The sequence below is a fragment of the Oncorhynchus tshawytscha genome, linkage group LG10, assembly GCF_018296145.1.
Source record: "Oncorhynchus tshawytscha isolate Ot180627B linkage group LG10, Otsh_v2.0, whole genome shotgun sequence".
Lineage (NCBI taxonomy): Eukaryota > Metazoa > Chordata > Actinopteri > Salmoniformes > Salmonidae > Oncorhynchus > Oncorhynchus tshawytscha.
The window spans coordinates 32,250,161-32,273,034 of NC_056438.1; the positions used below are offsets into that span (position 1 = coordinate 32,250,161).

General features: G+C 44.1%; 1 protein-coding gene across 3 annotated transcripts in view; it reads left to right on the top strand.

Moving 5' to 3' along the window:
• The window catches only part of pcdh7b (protocadherin 7b), a 207,696-nt gene that overhangs the window by 81,384 nt on the left and 103,438 nt on the right, over positions 1-22,874 (top strand). For all 3 annotated transcript variants that reach the window (XM_024434955.2, XM_042328507.1, XM_024434956.2), the window contains exon 3: positions 11,856-12,078. In XM_024434955.2, coding sequence (XP_024290723.1) covers positions 11,856-12,078 — 223 coding nt within the window. The remainder of the gene's footprint in view (positions 1-11,855; positions 12,079-22,874) is intronic.

Consider the following 22,874-nt stretch of genomic DNA (forward strand, 5'->3'; position numbering starts at 1 on the left):
GTTCCAAAAAGTGTCCAATGTTGTTAGTTGTGTGGTTTGGCTTCAGACCAGTAAGTGTGAGCAGAGCCTGATGAGCATTTGGTACATGCTATTGGTTTGGGCAAGTGTAAGAGTGGGGGTTGGGCCTATTTGCCTGCTCACGTCCTGGGCGTATGTGTGACTTTCATGTTGAGGCCCTCTTTGCGGGAGTGGGGGGAATGGGGTTGGCAGGATGGGCATAGGCCTGATCTGAGGGTACCTAAATGGAGTGTGGGCATGGTTGGCTTTGGGGGGTGTTGATTGGTTGGGGTGGGGGTGTGGATGTGGCTGGTGGTGCTGTGGTCTGGATGTAGGTCCTCTTGGCGTGGGTCCTCTATGTGTGGGGAGGGGGGTGGTCTCGCTGGTCTGGGTGGGGTGTCTGTTGATCTCTGTGAGGTGTTGGGGCTGCGGTTGGTGGCAATGTCCTTTAGGTTCCAGGCGAAAGTGGGCACTGCTGCCTTGCATAGGTGGACCTGGTTGTAAAGACTGTTCAACTCCAGGGTGGAGTGACGGGCCAGGTAGACATTTGGTTTTGAGGCACAGTCACAGGAAATACTTGCATTTACCTGCTGTATGGAAGCAGGGTGGAAGTCTTTTCGTGATAGCAGAGTGGAGATAACCTCTGAAGTGTGTTCACCTGCTGTTCAAGCTCCACCTGCCTTACCTCTATCTGGGTGAATGTATCCTTCAATACAATGAGTGTGTAGTGCTCGGTGCTGGGAGGTAGACTTTCCGCTTGGGGTTGCTTGTCTGTGGGGTTGTATAATGAAGAGGTCTAGGCTGACACGCTCAGGGTGGGGGTATCTTTCTCAAGAGAGAGCTTATCCTGCTGAGCTAGCTCTTTGATTATGTGAAAGTCCAGCTGAAACTGTTTGGGGTTGCCCTGTACTGTTCCAGAATTGTACAGGTTGACATTGGCTGACTCAGAGTCCTCTTTGTCTAGTATCCTGAGTTTCCACCCTTAACAGAGGGTTTGTGTGTTAATATAGCACTGCTCCATGCCAGGGGATTGTCTGTGTGGAAGATGAAGTTGCTAATGTTCCCATTTGTATAATAGTGAGCAAAAAGTGTCTCTTGATTTTCCACAAGTAGCTTATTCTTTTACTCTTTTCGTGACTTCTCATTTTTTACATCCATAGGGTACTGTATTTTAAAGACCTCTGAACAGCGGGAGGGGGCTTCAAGGCCTCCTCGTTTGGGTGGGGTAGACTGTGAAACTCTCCTACCATTGTTGTTGCTCAAGGGCTTTGACACCACTCACTTCATACCTCAGTGCTAACTGAATTTGCCCTCAGATATGTTAAGTTTGTTAGCCTTAACTTAGCATTCAGTCCTTATAAATTCAAATATATAATTGTAATGTATTTTTCATCTTGGCTTTAATAGTAGCTTCAGACTAAACATTACTCACTCAGTTCAAGGTTAGATGGTGTTTTCAGGTTTCTGTTGTTTGTTTACCAGAGCATTTGTGTATTGCTTGGAAATAAGAATCTCTGGTAGTAGGAATCCTTCCAGGTAATTTTGTCCAAAATCAGGCTGTAGGTTTGGAGTTTTGATTTGGAGTGAAGGTTACGTTGTGGACGGTAGTATCTTGTGTATATCTTTGCCAAGAAATCCACGTTTTTCAAACTCTAAATCTCTCTCTCGCTCTCTTTCTTTTTCTCTCTCTCTCTCTCTCTCTCTCTCTCTCTCTCTCTCTCTCTCTCTCATTCCCTCTCTCTCTGCCTTCTCTTAACGAGATTAGAATACACACAGCTGTTCTGGGATCAGTGAAATGGGAACACAGAGGACTCTGTGTACTGGTCTCAGAGAAGTTTAACATAGACAGCAAAGTCAGAAGGGGGCAATATTTTGTCTACCTGTCTTGTGACTCAGAATCCCGTTGTCCATGTGTTTGGTTGTTTGGCATTTACAATTGAGCAGCCATATTTACTGCTATAAATGGTCATCTTGACTCTTAATGTTGCCATCGCCATGCTTTCTGCTGACGCCCAGTCCCGTATCACAACGCGCTAATGTTATCATGAGGATGAGGCCTGTCACACACTAATAGTAGTGTGTCAATTGTCAGCTGCAGTGTTTGCAACCGTGATGGTGTTCCTACTGTACACACACACACACATGCACACACACACACACACACACACACACACACACACACACACACACACACACACACACACACACACACACACACACACACACACACACACACACACTCACGTTTTACTACCGTTATGGGGACCAAACAATTCATTCCCATTCAAAGTCATATTTTCCCCAACACCTAACCTTGAACCTAACCCTAACCCATAACCCTAACCTTAATCCTAACCTCCTAACCCTAACCCTAAACCTAACCGTAACTCATAAACCTATCCACTAACCCTAACCATAATGGTAACCCTTAACCTAACCCCTAAGCCTAAAATATACTTTCCCTTGTGGGGACCTGGAAAATGTCCCCACTTGTTGGAATGTTCCTTGTTTTACTATCTTCTTGTCCCCACAAGGACAGTAAAACCAAACACACACACACACGCACACACAACACCTAAGCAGGACACTGAGACGGACGTGTCGAACATGTGACATGACAGAGGCACGCATGCATGCACCGTAGTACACAAATGTGGATAGACAGGCATAAAAAAACACATGTGGACATATATGAGGTTGCACACATACAGTTCAAGTAACAGGTCACTCAACAGTATACAAACAATAACTAATGTCACATTTTGTAATATGAGCGTTGGGATTGGTAGCCAGACTTGTCCGTGCCAGTACTTGTCTTAGCTTAGGCACCTTTTCAGATTGAATACAGTACAGAGACAAGAGCACCATATCCATTCATATTAGATAACTGTAATAGATAATCATTGATTGACAAGGCATGGATAGATTGTGAGTTTGAAAGAAAATACCCTGGTCCCCTATTGGGGGAGGTCTATTGGTGTGACCAATAGACCTCCTTCATGCATTTTGAAAAACATACTTAACCCTCTAAATCCTAATGTGTCCTTGTACCTCCCTATATCACCCATCCCTATCAATCATCTCACTCAATGTTTCAATGTATGACTAATATGCACCGAGCAATATAGAAGAATCTCCATAAATACTGTATGTATTTGTTAGCGATACTAGCTATCTTAATCCATTGCCACTCAAAAGTGAAACGCCCCTTCTCCCTCTGAAAACAGTTCTACTTTCCCATTCAGCTCAGGTCAGAGGTTGGATCATCTTTTGAAGGCGGAAAGGCGTCCCCTCAGAATAGTATCTCTGTTACAGCAGTGGCCTAATCCCCCAATTGAAGAGCAATTATAAGTTTAGCCACAGACTTTGGGAAAGTAACCATGTGTGATCTTTCCTTTTTTTTCTCTCTTTAATTCTGTGACCCCCTGGTACGTGTCTGTCTGTCTGTCTGTCTAGTGGCTAGCTGTGGCTCTCCTCCAAAGACAGGAGGCCTTAAACACACGGCAACCAAACAACAAGAGAACAGAGGGAATAAAAAAAGGAATAAACAGAGTTTGGAGATGGGAACAGCTCTCTTTCTCTCTCCGTCTTTTGCTTTAACTTTGGCTGCCTGTGCCTCCCTCTCGCTTCCTCCTTCTCTCCCTCCCTAACGTGTCTCCCAAGGCACAAGGCTGATTGACTGAGGATTTTTCCAGCAAAGCAAACACCCATGGTGGAACACTGTTGGATGGCGACAACTTTGTGACAAAGACCCCCTGTCCCCCCTCTCCCCTCTCCTACCAGATTACCCAGACCTTCATGTTGGGGCCACTGTCTGTTTGAATTCTCTAAGCCTCCATTGCTAACCCGGGGATGTTATATTTAATTATACATTTACCCAGCTAAACAAGGTGATAAATGGTCCATAAAGACCTCCAAGGGAGCCACACTAGTAGAAATAATAACATAGTTCAAGGGCATGCAATCGATCACATGCTATTAGATCATGAAACAACCATATGATAAAAACGTAATGGGTTAGTCGAAGAGAAAAAATAACTAGCATCATTCAGTTGTCTTTTGATTTAGAGACAGACTCTCCTTTGAAAGTCCTAACCTCTGCGAGAATCGCAAAGTTCATTCGAAAGTTTTGTTCTATAAACGTTGGTACAACCTGTGGCCTTTCACTGAGCAAATCGGAACCACCTGCCAAGTCTGGGTGTGAAAGGCCACAATGCGTGATCACAGAGATACTGGACACTGGACAGGTGAGAGAGTCTATGACTGAAAAGACTTATGCATCAATGCTTCTGAAAGCCTGTCTGTCTCTGAACACTTTTTCGATCCACTGAAGTTAAAACAGAAAACACTTTTATGTATTTCTTTTGACTCGGATGCCAAAGTCTGGAACAAGACACCGGTCTGTTTAAAAAAAAAAAACATATATATATATATATATATATATATATAGGTGCCTCTTTTATCTTGTCTTGCGTTTTCTCTTTCTCTTTTTTTTTTGCGCGTTTTAAAATGTTTTCGTGGCTTTTTCTTTTGGTGTTTGCTTAGAACGAAGCAGACCTGGGGTGGACGAAATGTGTGTGGAAGAGGAGGGTTGGAAGAAGAGAAGAAAAAAGGAGGGGATGTAGAAGAGTGGAGGTAAAATAGGAGAAACAAAGTGTGACGGGGTCAACACTATCATTCACTGGCAACAAGATACTTGAGATTCCCTCGGCGGCTAGGATAACAAGACAGCACCTCACACCCTCCTAACCACACCCCAACCTGCCCTAACCTCAGAGTTCCTTTACTCCCTTGCTTCCATCCCAACCACCCAAAGCTGGCCTCTACCCTTCTACCCTACTCTCCTCAGGGCTCCTTCAAAGCAGGTGAAGAGTAGACCGTGTTGAGGTATCTGTATCCATCCCTCCAGGCTCGCTGAGGCTTGAGATGAGTTAAACTCAGATTGTTTCCCGGGTTAGCCAGGAGGCTAGTAATTAAGTTATGTCACAGAATAGCACCCAAACAGAACCTGACCCCTGCTCATCAAGTCACAAGTTATCTACACTCAGGCAGGCACACGTAGTGCATCGGATTCATGTAACAAAAGTAGAAAATGTGATGATTGTGACTTTGTATTACTTTACTTTGTCTAGATAATATTTTTTAACTCAAACAAGCTCATTCACCAACATGTTGCCGCACTTCCTGTGTAAGTCTCAGGTGGCTGGGTATGGGGGGGGATCACTTGCAGGTTACCCATGACAAATTAAACATGGCGACTTAATTACCGACTGTCACTTCTGGTAATCATGACCACACTAATGTGTCACTCACTCCTCTTCTCTCTATCCCTCTTTTTCTCTCACTCACCCTCCATGTCTCTCTTTTTTCTCTCCAAACATATCCCTGCATCACTTTTTCTCAATACTTCTTCCTCCATATCCTTCTCTCTCTTCCTTCAACCACCCCCTCTGTAATGCGTCTGTGTGTATCTGGTGAGATGAGTCAGGCTCAGGACAGCAGATATGAGTAATGAAAGCAATTGTACTCAATAATAAAACAATACGCGTCGTAAAAATACAAGGCCACAAATACGGACTGCAATACAAATAAACAATTACTCACAAACAAACATGGGGGAACAGAGGGTTAAATAATGAACAAGTAATTGGGGAATTGAAACCAGGTGTGTAAGACAAAGACAAAACAAATGGAAAATGAAAAGTGGATCGGCGATGGCTAGATGGCCAGTGACGTCGCCCGCCGAACACCGCCCGAAGAATCAGGCCCTTGCTCACGTGCCTTATTGACTTGAACAAGCATGGCGTGTGGGAGTCAGAAAGATTTGGAGGTTTATCATAGCAGTATAACAACAGATGTTCAAGGTAAAACACAGATAAACAGACAGACAGACACACACACACACACACATACGCCTTAAGTAACATTCCTAAATAACAATTAGTTCCTATTGATTGGTGTTGGTGGTACCGCTAAGAATACAGAACAGAAACATATTCACGTCTAGACAATCTGCTATTCATTCATTCCAAGTTCGACTGAGATAAAAAACATCGATCAAATCAGGAACAAATCAACCATTCCCGACAACCATTCAGCTCTTTCAGTTAGGGACTTCAAGTCTGTGAAGGTCATACGTTATTGACGGGAACTGCACAACAAAACATCTTTCTTATTGGCTCCAGTAAAGCATGTAACCAGTTGGCTGATATGTGTTTTGACTTTAGTCTTAGGAACTAGTCTGACCACAGTATCTCCCTGTGGCTCAATCGTTTTGTTTAGTGTGTTCATTCGGCTTGAATGACTGAGGCATTCAATCACCCGTGGCTGTCATGACCGGCTTTCAATCACTCGTACAGGCAGAGAGTCAGTCAGAGACCCCATAGTGATAGCCAGGGCCTGCGTCTGGAAGAGATAAAAAAAAGCTAACGCTAACTAGAAATGAAAGCCATGCATTTGTAGCTCAACCCCCCTCAAGCAAGCCTTACACAGCATGGGGTGCAGTATGCATGTGTCCATTCATCCATCCATATCAGTGTGTGTGTGAGCATGTGTGTGTGTGTGTGTGTGTGTGTTTGTGGGAATACGATGTGTGGCCCAGTCATCACTAAGCTAGGGGGGACGTGAACGTGGGGGAGCTGGCGTGGTGAAAGAGGGGTCAGGGTAGAGTGAGAAGGAATGGGGTGTCACTCCACCGCTTTAGGTCAGGGTTAATGACTGCCAGCGTTCATTCAAATTGGCCAACCGGCAGCGAGAGGTCTTGACCTCATGCCACATGACCCGAGGAGGGAAGCCGTTTCCTCCATCTCACCCACTGTCTGTTTCTCTAACGCCGCGGCGGTGTGATATATCTCTCGCCATCACACAAACAGCACCCTGAAGTCAGAACGGAGGGAAGAAAGAAGGGATGGAGGGAAGGAGGGCGGAGAGCCCCAGGGGAATTCTACTTTATTTTCCCCTGGCTCTCTCCACTTATGACACTGCTAGACAGATCCCTTTTACGCCCTGGACCCTGGGAGGGAGCGAGGAAGCGAGGAAGATTGGTTCTGGCACTCAGAAACCAAACATGATTTCACATGGCGTGCCGGGACAAGTCGTTTTTCTTTTTCTTCATCTCAGGCGCTGCTGCCGCACAGTAGGAAGAAAAGTGGTTTGGAAATTCTATTTATTCGTTTAGAGGAGATAGAATGAATGGAAACGTTGGGTTCTTTTAAAATCTCATCAAACCCTCTGGCTGTTGCAGTGTGTGTGTGTGTGTTTATGTGTGTGTGTGTTTGCTTGTTTGCTTGTTTGTTTGTATGTGGGTCTGTGTGTGTGTGTGTGTGTGCGTGTGTGTGTGTGCACTCTATTTTGTTCCCAAAATGTTTTTACATTTTATTATCGGGAAAGTTCAAATGAAACAATGGTGTCACCAGGACTCAATTTTCCTCTGCTTTCTTTGCCCAAATGTTTCTCTCCCCCCCATCTCACAATCACCTCTTATTTAGCCACAATCACTTAATTTAATTCCTCAGAAAAATTCATTTCCATAGAGTATAGCACTCCGGTCATCTAATCCATCTATAAAGTTCCCTTCATTCGTTTGCTGTTTAAACCACCACCACATTCAAGCATTGGGACTTTAGATTACTGTCATGCACGACCCAACATCGTTCCTTTGGGAACGAAGCGAGTAGAGCTGGACCAGGTTTTGATATCTAAACATAATTTAGAGCATTATTGCTGTGAAAAAAATAGGACCCCATTCTGGGCCTTTAATTATGTAACAAACGTTTGACTATTCAAGTGAAATTCCTATGAATATTAATTTCAATTCATTTGTTGAGTGTTGATTGTAATTACATGGAAACATGATTTACTGCCAAGATTGCTGCTGCATTAGCCAGGGAGAGAAAAAACTGGGTACATTTTTAAAAAAGGAACATTTTAACATGCAGAGAGAGAGAGGAGAATATCCCGTAATGGCTTACGGGATTTTTTTCAGTATATAAAAAAAAAAGTCTCAAGTCTTTCCTTGGCTGAGATTCAGAGGCGCTTGAAACAATAATTGTCTCTCGATTACATAATAACAAAGGGGATGTCATTCATGTGGTGACCACCACTTGTACATAACGAGGAGTTACTGCATTTTGATGGAGTTGCCGGAATGATATTTGTCCGCAACGGTGACAAATTCCAGGGTTAGGAACCACGGTGTGCCTCAATGTTGCAATTGATAATAATGATCTGTGAAAACGGATGTCAGTCTGTCAAGGGAAAATGGAAAGAGCAGGGATGGATAAATTGAGGCCTGCCCTGGTCTAATATTCTTATGATTGCCATAAGAAACGATGGAGGACAGGGGGAGAGGAGGGAGGAGAGGAGGGGAAGAGGACCAAGAGGTGATAGGGGAGATGCCCAGCTAGAGTGGAGATGTGACTGTGTATCCTCTTAATGCATCACATTAGCCATTTGTTATGCCATTCGTTTTGATAATGATAATTTGTTGCCTCCCTCTGTTGTTCTCTCTCTCATGACACACACATACACACTCGCGCACACACACATACACACGTGCACACAACCGAGAAAGCGAGGTACACCTACTGTGCTGGACAGTGATTTCTAGTACACCCTGTCCTGCTGCCTCATCAGTTGTTCCTGCAGAGCTTTTCTTTGTTGATCCTGCCGTGTGGAGAGAAAGGCCTCAGCGTTAATGACCTGTTCACTCACTGCTTAGTTCACAGACAGCACTCGATAATGTGTCTGCTGCAACTACCACTGTCTTACTCAGCCTTGTTCTATGTGTCAAATACACATCTATGTGTGTGTGTCCTTCCTTACATGCCTTTGCTCTAGTGTTAGCTCACACCTCCCACAGGGAGGCTGTTTACTCACCTTGTCCTCTTTCAGTATGGGAAGTAAACAAAGTGAGAGGCTACAGCGTCCTTCGCTCCTCCGTAGCTGTATTTATCACAGAATCAGCTAGCTAGCTGCCATACTCACTCCCTGTGGGTTTTCAGATGCTCTGAGTGAAAGCTAGCTGATTCTGTGATAAATACAGCTACGGAGGAGCGAAGGACGCTGTAGCCTCTTTCACTTTGTTTACTTCCCATACTGAAAGAGGACAAGGTGAGTATTCAACCCCTATATACTCCATACACAGGTCTTTTATAAGGGCGTTTGGGCGATGTCTTTCTTCATAAAAGGATGTTATTGAATAGGCATACTATGCATTCCTCTGTGTTAGCCACACCGACATGTTGTTTGTGTGTGGGCAGGCGTTAGGCTTATGACTTCGAGAGTGTCATAGCATTTGGCTACCAGACCCTTTTGCAAGCAAATTACTGGAGTTTGCAGCAGTTTGCTTTGTACCAAACTGCTCTAGTCAGAGAAATTGACACCGCTGCTTGGACTTGCAGTGCACCAACGTCTATCAACTCCCTAAGTAATGCCCCTTAAGATACCCCCCTACCCTCTCTCCCCTGTTGTATAGTATACAGTGCCTTCAGAAGGTATTCACACCTCTTGACTTTTTCCACATTTTGTTGTGTATAGCCTGATTTTAAAGTTGATTAAATTGAGATTTTGCTGGCCCACATACTATACCCCATAATTTCAAAGTGGACATTTTTTACAAATTAATAAAAAATGTAAAGCTGAAATGCCTTGAGTCAATAAGTATTCAACCCCTTTGTTATGGCAAGCCAAAATAAGTTCAGGAGTGTTAGCAGTTGATGTTATTCTTTAATAAGCAAATCAGGGGGAGGAAAATAGGTTTATTCGAAGACGATAAATCAGAGATGTTATTCTGAGAGGTAGATGGTCGATGGTCGTCCCTTCCCTGTCCTCAGTGATTCTCTCTCAGTTTTCTCTCCACAGAACAAAGGGACAGCGTGTAGTTTTATAACCCCGCCCAATCCTGTGGTTGACCAATTAGAATTCCTTGCAATAAAACTGGGCCAATGGCCAAATAACAAGTATCCTATTTCATACTCAATATATAGACAAATTCCTCCCATGTCTCTGCATTAATCCCCTATTACAGAAAAAAAACACTGTTTCCATTGATCGTTAGTACTCTATTGACTTTTAGTCCACTGTCTCTGCGTTGTGTATGTATCTTCAAAATATTCTTATAGGAGTAAACGTTTGCTTATTAACAAGTCACATACGTTGTGTGGACTAATAGTATTAAACATGACATCCCTGTACCCCACACGTACAATGATATGTACGGTTCCTCAATCGAGCAGTGAATTTCAAACACAGATTCTACCAAAAAGGCCAGGGAGATTTTCCAATGCCTCACAAAGAAGCACCTATTAGTAGATGGGTAAAAAAAAAATCAGACATAGAATATCCCTTTGGGCATGGAGCAACTTTGGCTGTTGGATCAATACAACAATTCACTACAAAGACACAGGCATCCTTCCTTACTCAGTTGCCGGAGAGGAAGGAAACTGCTCAGGGATTTCACCATGAGACCAATGGTGACTTTAAAACAGTAACAGAGTGTAATGGCTGTGATAGCAGAAAACTGAGGATGTAGTTACTTAAGTGATAACGCCAGAGAAGCCTGTGTTTGGAGGATATATTAGCATGGGTGCTGTTATGACCGAGAAGAAGTTGAGGACCGGCAAACCGTGCCAATATATCCTCCAAACATCGGCTTCGAGGGCATTATCACTTTTATAACGGGTTACCAACATATTCAAATAATGACTGACACATTTTCAATAACAATGTTATTTTGATGAATTTATTCATACCATTTCATCCTTCCACAAGATATAGTCCCAATACAAATCTAGGGTTGCTACCCAAGCCAGCTGGTCGTTCATTCTATATTGGTTCGGTTGCCAGAGACTTTTTGTTCTGTATCTATGGACGCGACCCAGTCTTTTGTTCTGAATGTTCCATTGCCATACTGGCTGGCAACATTCTTATCCCATTCTTAACATTCTTATTGTTTCCATTGAACTTGGCATACAAATAAAGACATTTTAATTAAGTATATTAAGCGTGGTGCTCCTTTCTTTTTGATGACCAATTTACCCCTTTTACCAAAACGCACCTTCTGTCAGCACTTCCCTTCCTTCTTTTTTTTCACTCTCCATATTTTCAAGCATAGTGGTACATCATGTTATGGGTATGCTTGAAATTGTTAAGGACTGGGGAGTTTTCAGGATTAAAAAGAAACGGAATAGAGAATAGAGGATAACCTGGTTCAGTCTGCTTTCCACCAGACACGGGGAGAAAAATGAACCTTTCAGCAGGACAATAACCTAAGACACAAGGCCAAATATGCACTAGAGTTACTTATCAAGACAACATTTAATGTTCCTGAGTGGCCTAGTTACAGTTAAATCGGATTAAGAATCTATGGCAGTACTTGAATATGGCTGTCAAGCAATGAGCAACAACCAACTTAGAAAATATTGTACCATCCAGGTGTGCGAAGCTTTTAGCGACTTACCCAGAAAGACTCACAGCTGTAATCCCTGGCAAAGGTCACTCAGGGGTGTGAATTCGTATATAAATTATATAGATGTTTCTGTATTTCACTTTAAATTTGCAAAAAGGGCAAAAAATACGTTTTTACATTATGGGGTAGTACATTTGATCCAATTTAATTCAGGCTGTAACACACGAAAATATGGATTAAGTCAAGGGGTATGAATATTTTCTGAAGGCACTGTACCTATTTTCTGAAGGCACATATCCCCTGGGATTGCCTTATTTATACTCAAACTGTAACCCCTAAACTCTTTAAACTTAACCCCTGTCCCCTGTCCCACAAATCCCCCTTCCACCGGACGTTCCTCCCTCTTTTAGTCCAGCTAGTGACCCCCACGCCGTCTCGTTCTCTCTTGTAGCCGTTCCGCCGAGTGACCTTCTCGGTGGTGAGCCAGCCCCAAGACCCCCACCAGCAGGGATCGCTGCAGAGCTGCTACGACAGCGGGCTGGAGGAGTCGGAGACGCCCAGCAGCAAGGGCTCTTCGGGGGGCCCAAGGCTGGGTGCGCTGCCCCTGCCCGAGGACAGCTACGAGAGGACCACGCCGGATGGCAGTGTCGGTGAGGCAGAGCATATGGAAAATGGTAGGGGCAAACACTAAAGAGCAGATATAAAGTGCAAGACACATTGACACACATATTCCACATAGCGTATATAGGTGAACACCAAGGTAGAGACATGCAGATGTTTTATTTTGTAGGTGTAGCTTGTGTTTAGAGCAAGCAGGTGGCTGTGTGCTTTATGGGTGTGTGGTTGATTTTGAAGCAGGAAGGTGAGGTGTGGATTGTTAGGGGGCGTTGGATGTGTCCTCTGGATATGAATACTGCAGATCGTGCAGGCTGAATTTAATCAGAATTTAATTTGAGACCATGCACGCATTCATCAGGTGAATATAGTCTGAAGCATCTCACAGGCAAGTTATTGCATGCGTTTTGCTTTAGCTTTTGATGTGCTCTCCTCGTCTCGTTTTGAAAGACCTCTGTTAATTTGATCAGAGCAGTTTTAGTAGATGTATTAGCCTTATTCATTTTCCCTATTAGATCAAGGCCTTGGAAGTCCCTCTTCCTTTGAGCTACGGTATGTAATTTGGACTGCATCCCTATTCAATTGCCAGTTGAATTTAATTTGGATTTGAAATATCTACCCGGCATGATTGATTTTCTACATGATCTTTATTTGGTTTTTGCTCCGATTAACTTAACTTTGTGAAGGCCAAACACTCACTTCCCATTGTATCCATCTGAGGCATTGAGTTTGATTCTAGAACAAGCTAACTGCAATACAGATATTCAAGGATACATGTTGGTTCACTGCCCGACGGTGGTTTATTTGTCCATAATCAGTGGTTTGCACACTGAAGATTGTAACAGGATGGATGATCACTTAAGGGGTTAAGATGGAGAAATGAAAGAAGTGATTGTATTGTACGAACTCGTGCTAGGCTAAGTTCCACCTCAGACTCTGGTGCTATGGTCATTGAGTAGACACTTTTTTCCAAAGAGACGTACAGTTTACACATGTACTCAGTGTTATGTAACCTGTGCTGGCATCAAAAACCACAACTCTGGTTTTGCAAGACAAGCAGCGGTTATTTTTTATATAGCCATTGCTGTATCAGTGGTGCTAGCTGATGTATTCTGTGGTATTGGTATAACCAGCAAGGTTTTAGGGGTTAGGGTAATGGACCCACTAATAGTCTGGTTTAGATCTATCAAGCTGTGACCGTCTTAAGACTGTAAGCCTGAGCACGGGCGGTTTTACGAGTGGCTGAGGATGAGAATATTCAAATTGCATAAGTCCGCTGTGATTTTCTTGTGCAATGTTTCAAGGCATTGTGCCCCACAGTTTATCTGCAGGCAAGTCAAACCTTGTGATTTGTGACTACAAGGGCATATATGCAGTCCAAATGATGGAGTCCATCTGGACTTCATTGTGTGCATCACACATTGACTTGGTTTTCATAATTCATTATCTAACATTTCTAGAACGCCAATACGAAACAGTCATTTGACCTACAGGTTGCGAATCTCTCTGGCTGTGAAATGAACCCGGCAGACAGAGATACCAACAGACAGACAGATCCAGAAAGGCAGACATGCAGATAAAATGTTGAACTCAAGAGTGTCTAAATGATCTTTTTAACTTTGCGATTTGCTGAGAACATTGAAGCTACTTAAATCAGATTAAAAGCACTTTGGATGTCAGATTGCTCAGGCCTACTCAGTGTGGGCTGGGGTCTGCCCTCAGGGTATTTAAGACCTCCCATTGAGAACAATGGCTGCCCATTACGGGCCAAATGAGCCTAAATTAAAGGCTCGTTTCAATTTGGTCTGCGCTTAAAGTAATTGCAATGAAGGAATCAATATGAGACAAGCAGATTAGATAAAAAACGGGAATCTGCCTACCAATCAAACCACTGAGGTAAAATACAGAAAGAAAAAAAACAGTAAAAAATATTGACATGAAAGTGGAGGCTGCGGCCTTTCTATTGCGCTTACCGCTCTTTCTGGGGAAAAAAAGGTCAAACACAGCAAGGTTGAAGAATAACTTTGTATGGAATAAGAACATTTGCCATGCTGGTTCACACAATCTTAAGGAGGATCAGTTGATTTGTTCTGTGTTTATGTGGTGTGTGTGTGTGTGTGTGTGTGTCCTTATTGCCGTTGTCTTCTTGAGTGTGTTCGTGCCAGTTTCTCAACTACCCTTTTCACCTCTCCACACCACCAACTTTATCTATACCTCTAATATAAACCTTTTCTCAATTGCTAGAATGAATTGTTTACTAGTGCGACACATGCCATTTGACAGAAAGCTTACACTTTGTTGCAGTATCTTTGCTGCGTTCCACTTAAAATCCTGCAATCTGATTAGTTGAGTTCTAACCTCCCATTCCTACTGACAAGAGAAAGATTTCTGGTTTGGAAGAAGTTGAATGAAGGGAAGAGACTGATCAAATCAAATCAAATTGTATTTGTCACATGTGCCGAATACAACATGTGTAGACCTTACAGTGAAATGCTTACTTATAAGCCCTTAAGAAACAATGCAGTTTTAATAAAATACATAAAAAAGTAAGAGATAAGAATAACAAATAATTAAAGAGCAGCAGTAAATAACAATTGCGGGGGCACCGGTGTTGAGGTAATTGAGGTAATACATACATGTAGGTAGAGTTATTAAAGTGACTATGCATAGATAATAACAGAGAGTAACAGCAGCGTAGAAGGGGGGGTGGATAATGCAAATAGTCTGGGTAGCCATTTGATTAGGTGTTCAGGAACCTTATGGATTGGGGGTAGAAGCTATGTAGAAGCCTCTGGTACCACTTGCCGTGCGGTAGCAGAGAGAACAGTCTATGACTAGGGTGGATGGAGTCTTTGACAATTTTTAGGGCCTTCCTCTGACACCGCCTGGTATAGAGGTCCTGGATGGTAGGAAGCTTGGCCCCAGTGATGTACTGGGCCGTGCTCATTACCCTCTGTAGTGCCTTGCAGTCGGAGGCCGAGCAGTTGCCATACCAGGCAGTGATGTAACCCGTCAGGATGCTCTCGATGGTGCAGCTGTAAAACCTTTTGAGGATCTGAGGACCCATGCCAAATCTTTTCAATCTCCCGAGGGGGAATAGGTTTTGTCTTGCCCTCTTCCCGATGGTCTTGGTGTGTTTGGACCATGTTAGTTTGTTGGTGATGTGGATGCCAAGGAACTTGAAGCTCTCAACCTGCTCCACTACAGCCCCGTCAATGATGTGGGGGCGTGCTCGGTCCTCCTTTTCCTGTAGTCCACAATCATCTCCTTTGTCTTAATCACGTTGAGGGTGAGGTTGTTGTCCCTGCACCACAGGGTCAGGTCTCTGACCTCCTCCCTATAGGCTGTCTCATCATTGTCGGTGATCAGGCCTACCACTGTTGTGTCATCGGCGAACTTAATGATGGTGTTGGAGTCGTGCTTGGCCATGCAGTGAAGTACAGGAGGGAGTACAGGAGGGGTCTGAGCACGCACCCCCGTGTTGAGGATTAGTGTGGTGGATGTGTTGTTACCTACCCTTACCACCTGGGGGATGGTCCGTCAGGAAGTCCAGGATCCAGTTGAAGAGGGCTGAATCACTATATCCCTTCCAAAGGGAGGTTATGCCATTATACTACTACCCTCATGCAGCAGTTGAAGCACACACGGACACCCCAGTGCTACATTAACTTGATGCTAACACACTGTCCATTAAAACGGGGAGTTTCTATGACAAAAAAGGGGGAACAAAAGTTAACAGATGGGCGCAGTGCCGTGTAGCCTCGGCACTTGGGTATCGTTAGGCTGTTGAAATAATTGTGTCGTTAGGGTTGCATGAGAGATGTGTCGTGACATTGGGAGATGCACGGGGTCTTTGTGTTGCCCTGCTGTGTGTGTCCTCACACCCCCGCCGTCTGACCAGAGTGTCGGGATTAAGGTCAGGGAGGAGGGAAGGAGAAAGGCTACACAATGCACCATGACTACCTCATTCTGGTTACTCTATCTTTGTGGAGAAAGGGGGTTGAAATGTATCCAGATTCACAAAGAAAGGATATAGCTGTCAAGTGCTGAGAGAGTGTAGATCAGAAAGTATAGGAAAGTGAGAAAGTGAGTTTACCCTTCACATTGAATTATGCTATCCATAAAACGCCCTACTCCCCAACTCCCTCCGAGTCTGCATGGACTTAGTCATTTTGAAATGTCACACGGTTGAGTCTTCAAGGTCATCGTCACACCTCTCTCTGCTATAGTCTGTTATTCCCATGTCTATTCCGCCCACTTCGAGGTTGAGTGGCATCCTTGGGAGCCGGACTGTTGGAGTTCTGTTTGGAGAAGCAGGAGAGCTTGTTCCAAGGCTCCAGGAGCCACGTGGGAAATCCTGACACTTGGATCATTGGTCGTTGTCAATCAGAGGAGGCTGGTGGGAGGAGCTGTAGGTGGACAGGCTCATTGTAATGGCTGGAATGGAATAATTGTAACGGAGTCAATCGTGGTTTCCTTATGTTTAATGTGTTTGTCTATTCCATTCCACCCATTACAATCCGCCTGTCCTCCTATAGCTCCTCTCACCAGCCTCCTCTGTTGTCAATTGATGATCCCGCAATCAATGTGGAGGCACAAGGCGCAGTCCACCACCACTGCAGTCCCCTGTCTCTTTCTCCCTCATTCTTTCTCTCTCTCCCTCTCTCTACCATTCTCTCTACTTCTCACCCCATTTTCATCTCCCCACTTAGAAACTACACCACAGAGTTCCATGTTCAGCACATTCCAACACTGTACAGCTAAGCATCCTAATAACTTGATGCTACGGCTGTGTGTTTAGTTATTCATCAGTTTACCCGTTGCTCATTAGATATTCATAAAAGCGGAGTGTCGGAAGTCAAACACTCCATTAGACAGTTACGGATGGCTAGGGTACGTCCCAGAAGTAGTGTGGGTGGGGTAGGGTTTTGGCAGGTCAGGACAGGCAGAAAATGTACATTGCTCTTATTGAGCACATCGCGAAAATACACGTTTCCACATCGTCCTTTCAACTGTAATGTGCAAAGTGTTACATAAGAGGGAGAACACACTATCCACAGTTTGTAGGATATGTTTTATGACATTGATTAGACATTGACTTGTGTTTGTGTTCAAGAGGTCATGGATATCCTCCTGTGACTACATAAGCCATTTCCTGTGAATCTTTGTGTAATGTTAGCCTTTATAACCTAGAGAGAGAGAGAGAGAGAGAGAGAGAGACAGAGCGAGAGTACGAGAGAGGGGAGGGGGGTGGGTATGAGCGAAATATTGTTTGTTATTTAGAGGTAAGAAAAGCATGTGTGATTCCAGAGAGAGGGAAAAAGAGAGAGATGGACATAGAGAAGTGGTGGAAAGACTGACCAAGGTGCTGCTAGCGTTATCATGCGTAGCGTGGTGTCTCTTGTTTTGCCCGCATCAGTCAGACATCCTCTCTTCACTCCTCCTCTCTCTCCTTTTCATTCTCTTTACTTTCTTTCCTGCTTGATGTTGAGAGGGAACTCTGGGTGATACCACTGATTCATAAACACCATCATTAAGTGCCTGGAACCCTGCTCAATGCAACGGGAGACACAAGTGCTACATCGTAACATTGCACTTATAAGTCAGGTACACTCTCTAGGGCAGCATTTCCCAAACTCGGAACTCGGGACCCCAAGGAGTGCACGTTTTGGTTTTTGCCCTAACACTACACAGCTGATTAAAATGATCAAAGCTTGATGATAAGTTGATTATTTGAATCAGCTGTGTAGTGCTAGGGCAAAAAACTAAATGTTGGGGTCCCGAGGACCAAGTTTATGAAACCCTGCTTTTGGCCTTTCTCACTGTCTGTCTGTCTGTCTGTCTGTCTGTCTGTCTGTCTGTCTGTCTGTCTGTCTGTCTGTCTGTCTGTCTGTCTGTCTGTCTGTCTGTCTGTCTGTCTGTCTGTCTGTCTGTCTGTCTGTCTGTCTGTCTGTCTGTCTGTCTGTCTGTCTGTCTGTCTGTCTGTCTGTCTGTCTGGCTGGCTGGCTGGCTGGCTGTCTGGCTGTCTGTCTGGCTGTCTGGCTGTCTGGCTGGCTGGCTGGCTGGCTGGCTGGCTGTCTGGCTGTCTGGCTGGCTGGCTGGCTGGCTGGCTGGCTGGCTGGCTGGCTGGCTGGCTGGCTGGCTGTCTGGCTGGCTGTCTGTCTGTCTGTCTGTCTGTCTGTCTGTCTGTCTGTCTGGCTGGCTGGCTGGCTGTCTGGCTGTCTGGCTGGCTGTCTGGCTGGCTGGCTGGCTGGCTGGCTGGCTGGCTGGCTGTCTGGCTGGCTGTCTGTCTGTCTGTCTGTCTGTCTGTCTGTCTGTCTGTCTGGCTGGCTGGCTGTCTGGCTGTCTGGCTGGCTGTCTGGCTGGCTGGCTGGCTGGCTGGCTGGCTGGCTGGCTGGCTGGCTGGCTGGCTGGCTGGCTACTTCTCTCACTCTCTCCCTCCTCTCTCTTTCCCATTCCTTCAGAGTATCACAGTCGATTATGATATTGTTGGTGTTGTTTCTTCTTCTCTCTCTGTTGTGCCCATCAGACTGCTGCTTAGGCTGGTTATTAGCGAGTGTGTGGCGCATTGTAGAAAAAACTCAGTTACAATCCGACGGCCAGATGGCAAAGAGAGCCCATTTAATTAAAGCCATTCATATTTCAAGAGCTCAGCAGCACTGGTGCAGTCGCCTGTCTTATTTCCCCGACTTGTGAGGAAATGAGGATGGAAAGTGTGTTTGGGTAAAGGCGGAAGACACACACACACACACATTGAAAACACACTCACACACACATTGAAAACACACACCTATCTTGTGTTGGATACGGGAAGGGCTATTGGCTGATTTGGATTTATCGTGTGATTGGATTAATTGGATGTGGATGCGTCAGCACGTGTCAGTGTATGCAATTTTGTGTGATGCACACACGTGTGTGTGTGTGTGTTGACTCTCCTCCTCCCTTTCAGAGCAGTGTAGTGGAAAATCACACCATCAATCTGTGTTTTACACTCACATTTTTCCCCCATCGACCTCTACAAGGTCATATCTTCCATGTGTACACACACTGTAGGAGGCATGGGAATAGTTCAAATCAATGCTGCTGTATACATCAGAAATGTTAAACCAGCCCCAGAAACAGTGGAATGTCTGCCAACAGGTACATCTTAATTAGTTATGCCTTCTTAACTCTGAGTATGTGTGTGTGCATGCGTGCGTGCGTATGTGTATCAGGGAGCCAGTATGTGTGCATTGCTCTAATGAATGGTAGGAGTCTCTAGTAGGGATTCATATTTTCCCCAAAATCTACCAAGTTCTCACATATTTATCCCGGGAATTAGTGCAAAAATTGGAATTGCCCATTTAAAGCGTTTTAAACCAAGATCTCTATGCCATAGTTTTCCCCAAATAAGAGCGGTGCTGGGCCACTTTGGCTGCGCCACTATGTAAAGAATCAAGAGCAATTGAAACCAATATTTAGAAAAGAGTAACTACCTTTGATCGCCAATAATGTTGTTGTGAATTGCGAAACAGTCCATCCATAAAGTCAGAGCGTTAACATGTTCCTCAATTAATTCAGCACATTTCAGCAGACACCGAATGCATTCAGGATGCACAGAGCACACCCCAAATATAGCCTTGTCGAATCACACATACTTTTTAACGACAATCAAATAAAATCAAATGACCAAGCTTGCAAGATAACCTCCTTCAACGAATGACATAATATCTTCTATATCTTCTATATTTGGCACATGCTGTCCGATTTGAAAAATGCTTTACATAGAAAAAGCACAACATATGATTATGTTAGGTCATAGCCAAGTCAAAAAAAACACAGCCATTTTCCAGCCAAAGATAGGAGTCACAAAAGCAAGAATATAGATAAAATGAATCACTAACCTTTGATGATCTTCATCAGATGACACTCATAGGACATCATGTTACACAATACATGTATGTTTTGTTCGATAATGTGCATATTTATATCCAAAAATCTCAGTTTACATTGGCGCCTTACGTGTAGTAATGTTTTGATTCAAAACATCCGGTGATTTTGCAGAAATACTCATAATAAACATTGATAAAAGATACAAGTATTATTCACAGAATTAAATAAATACTTCTCCTTAATGCAACTGCTGTGTCAGATTTAAAAAAAACTTTACGGGAAAAGCATAATCTGAGAACGGCGCTCAGAGCCCAATCCAGCTAGAGAAATATCCGCCATTTTGGAGTCAACAAAAGTTAGAAATAACACCATAAATATTCACTTACCTTTGATGATCTTCATCAGAAGGCACTCCCAGGAATCCTAGTTCGACAATAAACAAATTTGTTCCATAAAGTTCCATAATGTCCATCATCCAAATAGCCACTTGTTGTTAGCGTGTTCAGCCCAATAATTCATCTTCATGAGGCGCAAGCACTTCGTCCAGACAAAAACTCAAAACGTTCCGTTACAGGTCGTAGAAACGTCAAACGTCAAACGATGTATGGAATCAATCTTTAGGATGTTTTTAACATAAAAGCACGGGAGCGCACGTCATGAGACCAAGGCTCTCTGCCAGACCACTTACTCAAACAGGTCTCATGAGCCCCTCCTTTATAGTAGAATCCTCAAACCAGTTTCTAAAGACAGTTGACATCTAGTGGAAGCCGTAGGAAGTGCAACTTGACTCCATAGACACTGTATATTTGGTAAGCCAAGCTTTGAAAAACTACAAATAACAGATATCCCACTTCCTGGTTGGATTTTACTCAGGTTTTCACCTGCCATATGAGTTCTGTTATACTCACAGACATCACTCAAACAGTTTTAGAAACTTCAGAGTGTTTTCTATCTGATACAAATAATGATATGCATATATTAGCATCTGGGACAGAGTAGGAGGCAGTTCACTCTGGGCACGCTATTCATCCAAAAGTTAAAATGCTACCCCCTATCCCATTTCCATGTCTAACAAATGTATTCATCAACATTTATTTCTGTAAAATCATGTGGCTCTCTGCAATATCACCGGATGTTTTTAGGAACTAGTGAATGTAACGCGCCAATGTATACTGAGATTTTTTTTATATAAATATGAACTTTATCAAACAAAACATACATGTATTGTGTAACATGAAGTCCTATGAGTGTCATCTGATGTTGATCATCAAAGGTTAGTGATTCATTTTATCTCTATTTGTGCTTTTTGTGACTCCTCTCTTTGGCTGGAAAAAAATGGCTGAATTGTTCTGTGAGTTGGTGTTGACCTAACATAATCGTTTGTGGTGCTTTCACTGTAAAGCCTATTTGAAATCGGACACTGTGGTGGGATTAACAACAAGATTACCTTTAAAACGGTATAAGATACATGTATGTTTGAGGAATTTTAATTATGAGATTTCTGTTGTTTTGAATTTGGCGCCCTGCACGTTCACTGGCTGTTGTCATATCGATCCCTTTGACCGGATTGCAGCCCTAAGAAGTTTCAAGACACTAACAACTTACAGACGGTAGGCAATTAAGGTCACCGTTATGAAAATGTAGGACCCTAAAGAGGTCTTTCTACTGACTCTGAAAAACACCAGAAGGAAGATGCCTTAGGCATGCTGCAAGGAGGCATGAGGACTGCAGATGTGGCCAGGGCAATAAATTGCAATGTCTGTACTGTGAGATTCCAAAGACAGCGCTACAGGGAGACAGGACGGACAGCTGATCGTCCTCTGGGAGGCAGACCACATGCAACAACTCCTGCACAGGATTGGTACATCCGAACATCACACCTGCGGGACAGGCACAGGATGTCAACAACAACTGCCTGAGTTACACCAGGAACGCACAATCCCGGCATCAGTGGTCAGACTGTCTGTAATAGGCTGAGAGAGGCTGGACTGAGGGCTTGTAGGCCTGTTGTAAGGCAGGTCCTCACCAGAAATCACCGGCAACAACGTTGCCTATGGGCACAAACCCACCTTCGCTGGACCAGATAGGGCTGGCAAAAAGTGCTCTTCACTGACGAGTCGCGGTTTTGTCTCACCAGGGGTGATGGTCGGATTTGCGTTTATCGTTGAAGAAATTAGCATTACACCGAGGCCTGTACCCTGGACAGGAATCGATTTGGAGGTGGAGAGTCCGTCATGGTCTGGGGCGGTGTGTCACAGCATCATCGGAGCTTGTTGTCATTGCAGGCAATCTCAACGCTGTGCGTTACAGGGAAGACATCCTCCTCCCTCATGTGCTACCCTTCCTGCAGGCTCACCCTGACATTACCCTCCAGCATGACAATGCCGCCAGCCATACTGCTCGTTCTGTGCGTGATTTCCTGCAAGACAGGAATGTCAGTATTCTGCATTTGCCAGCGAAGTGCCCGGATTTAAATTCCACTGAGCACGTCTGGGACCTGTTCAATCGGAGGGTGAGGGCTAGGGCCATTCTCCCCACAAATGTCTGGGAACTTGCATGTGCCTTGGTGAAAGAGTGGGGTAACATCTCACAGCAACAACTGGCAAATCTGGTGCAGTCAATGAGAAGGAGATGCACTGCAGTACTTAATGCAGCTGGTGGCCACACCAGATACTGACTGTTACTTTTGATTTTGACCCCCCCCCCCTTTGTTCAGGGACACATTTCTGTTCATCACATGTCTGTGGAACTTGTTCAGTTTATGTCTCAGCTGTTGAATCTTGTTATGTTCATACAAATATTTAAACATGTTAAGTTTGCTGAAAATAAACGCAGTTGACAGTGAGAGGACATTTCTATTTTGCTGAGTTTAGCTACCTTGACTATCTTCATTGACCCTTTTTGCATTGACTTTTTGACTCACCACATGCTGCTTTTGTTTATAATCTATCCCTTTTATCTAGTATTTTTATCCACTATTTGT